Here is a 10,668-nt window from a genome sequence, read left to right on the forward strand (position 1 = left end):
ATTTTCCTTCTGGAAGAATTTCCTTCTCAGAATTTAAAAAAATTCCTGTATGTAAATTGCTTTTTAAAAAATGCATATATTTAATTTGCTTCTATTATAGTTTACACATGTAGAGGTTAGTTTCTATCATATCGCAAGAACTGTTTATGTGCCCCTTTTTTCCTTGTTGACCTAAAATGAGCTCATCAGAGCATTTTAAAAATAAGGTTGGTTTTTTTTAACAAAAAGCCATTCATACCGAGCTCACACATTCCTGTAAATGACTCCCACAGAGTTACTGAAGACTCAATTTATTTTTTACTAGCACACTATTACTAAGAGTGCCATGACGCATTTGCAAGAGGGGAAGAGTGTATAGATCATTCTTAATGGTATTAAAGAAATAAATATTCACTGAAAAGCTCTGAGAAATTGCAAAATGGATGTGACACGTTTATTGTGTTATAGAGCTGTGAAAGAAAAAGAGGAACCAGAATACTGACTGCAGCTTTTTTTCCTTCCTGATTTCATAAACTTCCTTTCACTCAAACAAGGACTGTGATATTATTGTAGAGACAAACGGAAGAGAAAGAAATGTATTAGGTAAGAAAAGGCTCTTCAATGCTGGTGAAACATGCCTGCGGTGACAAAAGGATCCACTAGATGGCACAAAATATCTTCCAGTTGATAAAGAACAATTTGCTGGCTTTACAAAAGTCTTTAAAATTATTTAAGCAACTCCAATAACTTAAAATTGGTATGTGTATGTTTATTACGTATGTTAGTTAATAGGTTTTAAACCTGAAAGCCTTTTTGTGTGAGGCTAGTTTTTCAACCAAGGTGTAAACTTGGCAATCAGGACTTTAATAAAATACAAAAAACAACTTTGTTTGGTTTAATTTTCAGGTTTTAATGTTTTATTTCTGAGTTCCTGTAATGTTATTATAGAGGTGATTATCTTTCAATTGAACTGAGAAGAGCAGACTTTGAGTTTGAAATGTTTCATGCATTTATTATTCAGGTGCTTGTCAACATTAAGCCTTTATTGCCATAGAAATCAGACATACATCTTAGCACTTCCAGACGCATATAAGCTCCACTGGTCTTCAGACATCGGTGCTCAGTCCCGGTCGATCTCGACCACCCTGCCAGTACGCAGCGTTAAACTCATCTTTGACTTTGTGACGGTCAGAATGATGTCACTACAACCCTTAACAGCCTCCTCCTCCTCATCTCTCTGAGCTCTCAGGAAATGAAGTTGGTTTGCGGGATGATGCTCTCCACTTTGTGATCTGCAGGATTTGCTGTGGCCTCGTAGTTACAGATGGTCACTTCATGTCTGTGAGCCTTAAGAGGAGCAAACAGGAAGAAACAATTCACACAATGTGTTAAAACTGCAGATTTAGTGTTAAAAAGAAAAGAAAATACTTTTTCAAAGTCTTTATTTCGCTTTTAGCAGCGACTCGAACAAGACTCTGTCACAGATACAAATGCTGATGAACGTGAAGTTCTCTACGGGTGACGTACGCCTAACATGATACGTGGAGGATACATGGAGGACATGCAAACACAGAACGTAGGACATTAATAATTAATGTATGTGAGAGGCCGTTTGTGCCGTTTCGTTCAGACTGGTTTACCCTTTGAGCAGGAGCTAGAGTAAATAGACATACATACACTGCGATCTAACAAGCAGTGAGAGCTTGAGGACACTGAGATGATCAGGTAAAGGTATCCAACATTCGTTTTGTATGATTACCCATGCATGGGGGGGGGGGGGGGGGGGGGGGGGGTAGAGGCTAACAACAAAACAGTACATAAAAAGAAAAATAATAACCATTACCCATGCATTTTAAGGAACAACCTGTTGGAGGAACAACACAATAAAGCGGGCAAAAAGCAAAGAGCTTTAAATACTTCATGAAGTGCCTGCAAATGTTTCTCTGCCATCATCTCTCCAGTCACCTGTAAATGCTTTCAGCTGGAGTAACGTCTGCAAAACATGCTGATAAATTAATCATTAACTAATTTTCAGTGATTTCCATTCGATAGTTAAATGTTTAGATCTTCAGTGATGATCAGGAAGCTAAAGACACCTTTAATCTTAAAATCATCTGAAGAAGAAGAAGAAGAAGAAAACAAACAAACAAACAAACAAACACATAATGCTGTCTACCAAATAATGCATGGAGGCAACAAATATTTTGGAATAATACCAAGGACAGAAATGACTGTTTTGTCTTGATAATATGAAATGTGCGTAAAGTGCTATCACAGGATCACCCCAAGTGACAGACACACAGAGACTCTGTAACGTCAGAAAGATGGCAAAATACTCGGGAATGAATCTGCTGCCCTGAGGATAAGTGACAAAAAAATAAATAAATCCTGTTTGAGTGTACTAATGGTGTGAAGCAAATGGCCAAATCAAGCATTGAAATGCCAGAATAAAACTAATGTTATCAGAACTGATTCCTGGAAACATCCATGACTATAGATTCTCGCACATAAGATGATAAATAAGCCAAACAGCGTCATCCATAGACACTTGTATCCTGTTTCCATGACGCATAGGTTACAACCTAACTGTACCTGTCTGTTTATTAGGTGCACCCACCTTAATTTAATGTAATCTAATGTAATTGTCCTGCAAATGTTCCTCCTTAGGAAAGTGTAAACATGATTATCCTGCAGGTTGTGGTTGCTGTAGATTAGTCACACAGAGGTTACCAACATTTAGTCCTCATTAAAGCTGGAACTGCGAAGCTCTCAGAGGACCTTCAGGGAAAAGGTGGAAATGCAGACAACACCCTGAAGGAAGATTCTGCCTCAGTGGATTTTAGAGAACCAGCCTCACTGCGACAGTTCGAGAAATAAACATCATGTAGTGGAAGTTTGGGGTTTTTAACACAGGTGGGGAAACCCCCCCAAAAACAAACAAAAAAACTAACAGAATAGTTCTCCTACATCAGAATCTTCTTATAGTCACTGATAACAGTGGTTCAAAATTATGACTCAACCAGTGAAACATGGGCAAAAAATAAAAAAAACTAAAGCCACAGTCATGACAAATAAACATGCTGAAATGATCCCTTATAGCACCTCAGTTGATCAGAAAAGAGAAACACAGGAAGCAGCTCATCAACACTGCTTTTCTTTATCGTTGTTGGAGTTGAGACTAACCTCTGAATATTCTCCTCTGAGGCCGATGTAGTACACCCGGGTGCTCTCTGCTCCAAAGTTCTTCGAGATGTGGATGGAGAGGTGCTGAACGTTGGAAAAACGAGCGATTCTAGACATGGAGAGAGAAGTAGAGAGCCTTTAGTTAAAGACAAAGACAGCAGAAATGCAAATGTACTCCAGGAAAGCCATCATATGGTCTCAGTGTGAGAACTATATGTAATATTATACAAGTCTATGAAGAGAAACTGGCAGAGTGGTGGAAACTTTAAGGATGATGGGATGAAGTAAGTGTGTTCATGACATTTATAATGAACGTGTTAATGCTACAGAAGAACACAGACAAGTGAAAGAACTGGCTCCTCTCATCTTTTTAACGCTTCTTTGACCAGATTAAGTTTCACAACAAGCATCAGTCATCTTAGCTCGAACATAACGAAAGCCGTTAGACTGTCAGAGCTATAACTTCGAGTTTCAGAGAGGAAGGAAAGACCAAACCAAAATAAAACCACCTCAGTCAAAATTAACGCTCATAACGGCTTTCATAGTCTTTGAAAAATGTAACTAATTTTATTTAAATTTCAATTAAACACAGGCCACCTCCCAACTGGTGTTTTTAACTGAACTTCACCTTCTATTCCTACTCTTAATTAAGTAGTTTTAAGAGGCTGGGGTGAATGTTTTCGTGCCCACACCTAACCAGAGTGAAAATGAAAGAAGTCTGTGAGTGGGGAAAAGAAAAAGAAAATGAAAATGAATAGAAAGTGTATTAGCACGCAAGCTTGTTTCTTCCACTTAAACAAGCATGTTCTGCCATCCGTTCATCAATATTTTAGATTATTATCTCAAATTCTCAAGTTATTTTCTCAGTTGTTCGAGTCAGTAAGTTGAAATTTTGATATAGTATCTCAAAATTTTGACTTCCTGAAGGCAGAAAAGGCTTTTTTCCAGCATGTTGGAGCTGTTTACTGTCACTAGGGGGCAGTGTCAAGAACAAATGAGTCTGTGGGTTACTCTCGCTTGTGCTGTTGTTGATCGTTCAGCCAACTTAAGTCAGAATATACAAATATATAAATAACAGCTGTGTCCAAATTCAGGGGCTGCATCCTTCGAAGGACCCAGCCTCCTTTGAAGGATGCAGCCCCTGAATTTGGACACAGCCACTGTCTTTGAAATGGAGTAAAACTGAGTGTTAAAAAGGAAAAATGTCCACTACAGCCACCGTCTATCTCTGTACTGCTGCTTTCTTAAAATCTTTACTGATTTTTTTTCCCCCCACCCATTCTTCCCATGATGAACAACCAGTCAGCATTCAACCTCAACACCCCAGCCGGGCGTGTGGGGATCATTAATTAAGGACGTCCTACACCCTAAACCGTCACTCTGCATAGCCACCTCAAACAGACCAACTCAGTACTGCGAATTCGGCTCAAAATGTAGGAGGTTCATCTGCATACTGTAGTTCCCTGAACCTCGGCTGAAAACACACCAACACACACAATTTCTGCATTATGTAGAGACGCAGGCAGTCGGTTACGTGTGGCGTGAGAACACACTGGAAAACTTGCTTTTCATGAATCCACAGAAAAGTGAGAATAATGTGATGATGATCTCTCAACTTGGACGAAAATGTCTGTTTAACACGTGCACTGCAGTGAGCGATTTACACATCAAGCGTCTTCTGCGTGGGCGTTTTCTTCCTGCAGCTATTAAACTGGATGCTTAATGTAGCAGTGAGTGTGATGAGTTTTATAGCTCTTCCACAGAAAGATTAACATCCATCTTTCTGGAGTGCAGGAGCTTTTTTGTTTGTTTGTTTTTACTGGGTATTACTCTGTTGTTTACTGGCGTTCGTGCTCTCACTTTGTTGGGTACTCCAGCTCAGCGGCAGGATCTCTGTTGAGTCTGAAAGCTTGTTCGGGTTCTCTGCCGGTGTCATCAAAGGACATCTGAGGGATGTTCTTGTAGCTGAAAAGACCAAAAAAAAAAACCCCCAAAAGTTCAACAATTTAGCCAAAAGACACCATCATCAAGCCAACTTACAACAAATCAGCTAAAATGTTAATGTTTTCCTTTCTTAAATAGAAAAAGTATCATGTCTAAGTTGGAAAACGATGACCAAACCATGTAGATGCACCGCCTCCAGTTTCCATCTATGTTTTCCTGCAATAACTCACAGAGACAGGCACTCACAGTCGTATCTCAGCTGGATGAGAGCTATCATTTTCTCCGGAGATGATGATGCCTTTTAGCTTCACGCTGCCAGTAAAACTGAAAGAGATGACACACGGTTACTTTGGTGCAGATGCACGCAGAGACGCTTAAGCAGGAGCTGTCATGATAAACAAATGCAGAGCTGGGAAAACAAAGAAATGAAATTAGAACCAGCTTTGGTTTAAAATTACAAGAGTCAGGGCTAAAACTTTATATATAACTGATGAAAGGGGACCTTTGCTGCTCCATATTTTTCATTCAGGGGATCCACTGGAGCTGGGCCTGTATTCACAAAGTAGATCCTGGTGAAGTTCTAAGTTAATACTGAGAAGTTTTCTAAGAATCCCTCTAATAGTTGGGCATTAAATCTGGTAAAGATAAAAGATAATTACAAATTGTTTTATCTCTTACATGAACTCCTAAGATAAATACTGAGAGAAGTGTTGAAGAGGACTCGAAGAAGCTGAAGAGGCTCTAAAGCAAAGAGAAAATGTCAGGAAGACAAAAAGCGTAGTGCTGCTGAAAAGCCACTCAAAGTGAGGAGGCAGAATTTGTAGTTCACATAATCACAGTAATTCATTATTAGAGGATTCTGAATGGCTGATTGTTGACTGATTTAAAATGCTGACATTTTTAGCCTAAGTTAGAAGATTCTTATGTTTGTGAATACAGGCTCTGACTAAATGACTGATACAGCCTCTCTGTCCTGAAAAGCCCATCTTCATCTAACTGACCACTTTCAGGAAGCCTGCTGAGGGGCACCTGAGAACTGTGCTGCCTGTAGAAGATGAACACATTAATGAAACTCCGAGCTGCCTGAACCCCGAGCTTCTGCTCGCCCCATGACTAAAAGAGAATCCCTTTAAAAACCAAGGATGTCAAAACATTTAACTGTTTATCCATTACTTGATTACTTTGGTCCTTATCCAGCGGGGTAGTGGGGTCTTTAGAGGGCTGATTCTGGCCCCCGGGCCTCATCTTTGACACCCCTCCTTTGAGCCATTTGTCATGTCTCACATCTGCAACATGTGCGTTAGTATGCTACAGACTTCTGATGTGCAAACAGAAACTCTGACATGATGATGGATTTGGTAAATTAATTTGGCAAATTTAAAAAAGAAATAAAATCCGGTCCGTCGTGGTGAAGAGAGAGCCGAGTGTAAAAGCGAAGCCGGTCGATCTACGTCCCTACCCTCACCTATGGTCACGAGCTGTGGGTAGTGACCGAAAGAACGAGATCGCGGATACAAACGGCGGAAATGGGCTTCCTCCGAAGGGTGGCTGGCCTCTCCCTTAGAGATAGGGTGAGAAGTTCAGCCATCCGGGAGGGGCTCAGAGTAGAGCCGCTGCTCCTCCACATCGAAAGGAGCCAGCTGAGGTGGTTCGGGCATCTGACAAGGATGCCTCCTGGGTGAGGTGTTCTGGGCATGTCCCACCGGGAGGAGGCCCGGGGCAGACCCAGGACACGCTGGAGAGATTATATCTCTCGGCTGGCCTGGGAACGCCTTGGTGTTCCCCCAGATAAGCTGGAGGAGGTGGCTGGGCAGAGGGAGGTCTGGGCTTCTCTGCTTAGGCTGCTGCCCCCGCGACCCGGCCCCGGATAAAGCGGAAGAAGATGGATGGATGGATGGAATAAAATAAATTTAATGTAAAATTAAAAACCGAGACATCAAATTGATGGCAGAGAAAGAGCAGATAGATCAAGAGAGGTTAAACTGCTGAGATTCATCCTCTGGGGATTTGATCAATTAGATCAAATCAAAGTACTGGGCTGGCTACACTTCTCTGTATTTTAAAAGTATAAAAAGTCTCTGCCCGCAGATTTTATACACTAAATCACATCGAGACGCATACAGTGTTTTTGTGTCATACAGAAATAGAAGAACAGGCATGATGATGATGATTATCATTTTCGGACTTACGGGATGTTGAACAGCAGCTCTTCATCTGCGTCGCTGTCCACAAACTACAAGCAGAAAAACAAGGCGTCATGGTTACAGAACACAGAGGCAGCCGCAGATGTTTGTGTTTGATATGACGTCACCAGTTTCACGTCGGCCTATAATCTGATTAAGAGCTTCACTAAAATTAAAGCGGACACAACAATGTCTCACACTGAAATTGTGCTCAGGTGAAAAAACAGCAGACAGCTGTGTGGGACGTGTAAAATCATAAACAACAATATTCACAAAGCAGGTCGGCTGATCCCTCCTCAGCTGTCCCGAGGCTTCTTGTGAAGCTCACCGAGTCAAATGTGGCTTATTTTTAAAAATATTTTATAAATGACATATGAGAATATTTCATATCTGAAGTCAACAACAGTGTTTTTGGATCGGTAAGACTGTGTGGGAGGTTTCATTAAAGTCCCTGTTGAGAAATTCTAAGACTTCAAGGTGTTTTCCATTTAAATGTGACTCATTTTGTCATGATTATTTCAGAAAACAGATTTGATTTATTTTTTTTAAATCACCTTTTATGATTTTTAAAATGTCTTTTAAAAAAAAAAAAAAAAAAAAAAAAAAAATCTCCACATACGATCAGTTAACTGTGGTGGAAAGCATACAGTTTTTTTTCCACATTTATTCTCGACTTCTTAAAAGACTGAAAACATTAAAACCCCTCAGCTCCAGATTTGGGTCCTTGGCTGTTGACTTGACAGGTCAATTTGGGTCCAGTTTTGGTGATTTTTTTTCCTGCTGCTCTCTGCAGTAACTTCACACCTGACTTTGGTCTTTTATGGTTATTTTGCACTTTTGTGATCCTGTCACGCGTCTCTGTGGTCATGTTGTATCTTACTTTGATTGTTTAAGGCCATTTTAAGTAAATTCGTGGTTATTTCGAGTGTCTTTTTGGTAATTTCTTGTGTCTCTGTGCAGGTGCTTTGAGTCTTGTTTCTGACTTTTGTGCTCACTTTACAGATCACTTATTGTTTTACGTCTCAGTTTGGTTGCTTTACCCATTACTTTGATTATTTGTGGACACTTTATGCACCTGACTGTGGTCATTTTGTCTCTTAGTTGTGTGGTAACCATTTTCTCTGTATTTTTAAAGGTATTTCTGTGGTCAAGTTTCACTCTCTGGTTATTTTATAAATACCTGTGATTGCTTTAAACCTCTATGCGCTTCTTTTGTTTTTACTTTGGACATTTTGAAGTCACTACGCATCAGATTTTTCTTATAATGGTCATAATGCTATTCTGTCCTACTTTAAGGCAACTTGGAGCTTCTTTTTGTGGTTGTTCTTTGCATTTCAATTTTATTGCTCGGGGGCCACATTATATGTCTCTGGTCATTTGACATTCTTCTGCGGCTTTTATTGAGTTTATGCGAGTCTTCTGTGATCACATAATGGTTTTATGTGCTAATTTTACGCTTTATTTGTGGATAATTTATGTGCCTCTTGGGTCATTTTATGTCTTTTTGTTGTTTAATTCTAACCATTTTTGATGCTCTCTCTCTCTGTGTGTCTTTAAGGCAATTCTGTGGTCGTTTTCTCTTATTGTGATCACTTTGTGGTAATGTTTTTTCTCTCTTTATGACCATTTTGTTTCTATCAGTGTCTTTTGCGCGTGGTTGCTGCCCTGCTCCTGGTGGACCCATTTACAAACCAATCTAAAATCAATACTTTACCTTCATAGATCAATATCTGGTAAAGTTACAGGACTTGAAGTCCAGCTGCTGACTCCATGAGCAGAATGAACCTGCACCTCAAAGCTCGGCAAAGTTTAGTTTGGATATTGCGCAGCTTCGCAGCGTGCGCTCTACCTGGACACCTGCCCGGGGGAGAGGCGTTACCTTGTCCCGGTCGTTCCGCTGGTCCCACGGTTTGAACACCAGCTTGCCGTCTCCGTCCCGGCTCTCGTTGAGACACTGCAGCTTCTCCAGGTCGATCTTCTGATACAGTCCGTACTCCAGGCCCCTCTCCGCGGGCTCGTGCTCACCCTCACACCCGCAGCCGTGCCCGTGATCATGCCCGTGTCCGGACATCGTGGCTGGTTTCCGTTAATCACGGCCGGTAGAAATAAAACGTAGCGTTCACGCTGGAGCGTTTTTATAAAGTGAAATGAGCTCAGCAAGTTTCACTTGGAAGCGTGAAGTGAAGTGACGTCTGCGTCAAGTTACGTGAAGTCACGAGGTAAGTTCCGGTGCAAGGATTTCAAAATACAACTTCAAAGGTTCGCGTCAATCCGAAACGTGGTTTAGCATTATTTATCACTCAGTGAAAAAAAAAAACTGTATTGAATTATACCTTAAAAAAATCTTTTTAAGTACTTTTTTTTTTTACATCTCTACATCTCCTTTAATTTTTTTCAAACTCACTGATTAGCTCAAGTGCTCCTTTGTCGTGTGATTGAAATCACCTGTCTCACATTGATTACCGTTAAAAATAGTTTCTTATTCGTTTTTTTGACTGATCCTTCTCATTCTAAGCAGTAACTTTGTCTTTCTGTAAATTTGAAATAAGGTCTAACCTTTTTTTTCTTTCCAGAATGAGCAGTCTGTACGTGTCTTTTCCACAGTTCAATATCATTACTGCAGTGATTTCAACATCCTAAAAACAAAAAAAAAAACCAAACCTTTTTGCACTGAATTATTTCAGATTCTTTTCGTGTATTCTGACCAGATTCCCTTTCTGAACCTTTAAATTGCTAATAACCATGAGAAAAACATCCAATTATGCAGCTGAGACTTAAAAGACTGAGAAGTTTTTTAAAAAAAAATGGCCAATTTTAAAATTAAAATGTGGTGAACAGAATAAAAACCTTTAGAATTTAACTCAAATGCTTCATATGTGCTTCAGATACTGTGTATTGTACATTTTGTAGGTGAGAAGATATCTAATGTGTTGCATGTCCATGTATTGTGGCCCAATAATAAAGATCCTTTAAAGTAAAATGATTATTTAATTGAACTTGTAGATGTTCAGCATAGTGATGTGAATCTTGAGCCTTTGATTTTGACTGTTATAAAAGAAAGGGTTAGTCTTAGTTCGAAGAAAAGAAATGGTTGGTATATTCAGTGAGTTCAGCTTTCCACCGCAAACAGAGTTTTTTCAATGGGACTTATAAGTTTTCAAGACACTTTATTTCGAAAAGAAAAAGCTCCCCACAGGAAATTGTCATCTGCTACAATGTAGCCACTTTACGACGCGAAGAGTAAAACACAAGCGATGTGCTCTCAGATTGGCTCACGAGTCTTACCACCAAACGCCGGTAGTGTCGCAAACTGTTTACAAGTGTCACGTAAAAATAAAAGCGACATCACCATAAAGCAAAATGTACAAAAACATGGATT

General features: G+C 39.9%; 1 protein-coding gene across 1 annotated transcript; it reads right to left on the bottom strand.

The window, feature by feature from the left end:
• Nucleotides 1–899: 899 nt before the first annotated feature.
• pithd1 (PITH (C-terminal proteasome-interacting domain of thioredoxin-like) domain containing 1) lies at nt 900–9,490 on the bottom strand. Its single transcript, XM_065471673.1, has 6 exons — nt 9,169–9,490; nt 7,296–7,339; nt 5,353–5,430; nt 5,023–5,127; nt 3,163–3,271; nt 900–1,326 (listed from the first exon to the last, which is right to left on the bottom strand). Exons 1-6 carry the CDS (start codon nt 9,358–9,360, stop codon nt 1,225–1,227), a joined length of 630 nt encoding a protein of 209 aa, XP_065327745.1. The 5' UTR covers nt 9,361–9,490; the 3' UTR covers nt 900–1,224.
• Nucleotides 9,491–10,668: the final 1,178 nt, after the last annotated feature.

Source organism: Pelmatolapia mariae, linkage group LG22 (genome assembly GCF_036321145.2).
Source record: "Pelmatolapia mariae isolate MD_Pm_ZW linkage group LG22, Pm_UMD_F_2, whole genome shotgun sequence".
NCBI lineage: Eukaryota > Metazoa > Chordata > Actinopteri > Cichliformes > Cichlidae > Pelmatolapia > Pelmatolapia mariae.

Excerpts from the sequence above, each read along its gene's own strand:
- pithd1 (XM_065471673.1), bottom strand. The coding sequence starts at position 9,360 with ATGTCCGGACACGGGCATGATCACGGGCACGGCTGCGGGTGTGAGGGT. Across the intron at positions 5,431-7,295 it reads GAGCTGCTGTTCAACATCCC|TTTTACTGGCAGCGTGAAGC; the intron begins GTAAGTCCGAAA and ends CATCTCTTTCAG. Across the intron at positions 1,327-3,162 it reads TCAGAGGAGAATATTCAGAG|GCTCACAGACATGAAGTGAC; the intron begins GTTAGTCTCAAC and ends GCTCCTCTTAAG.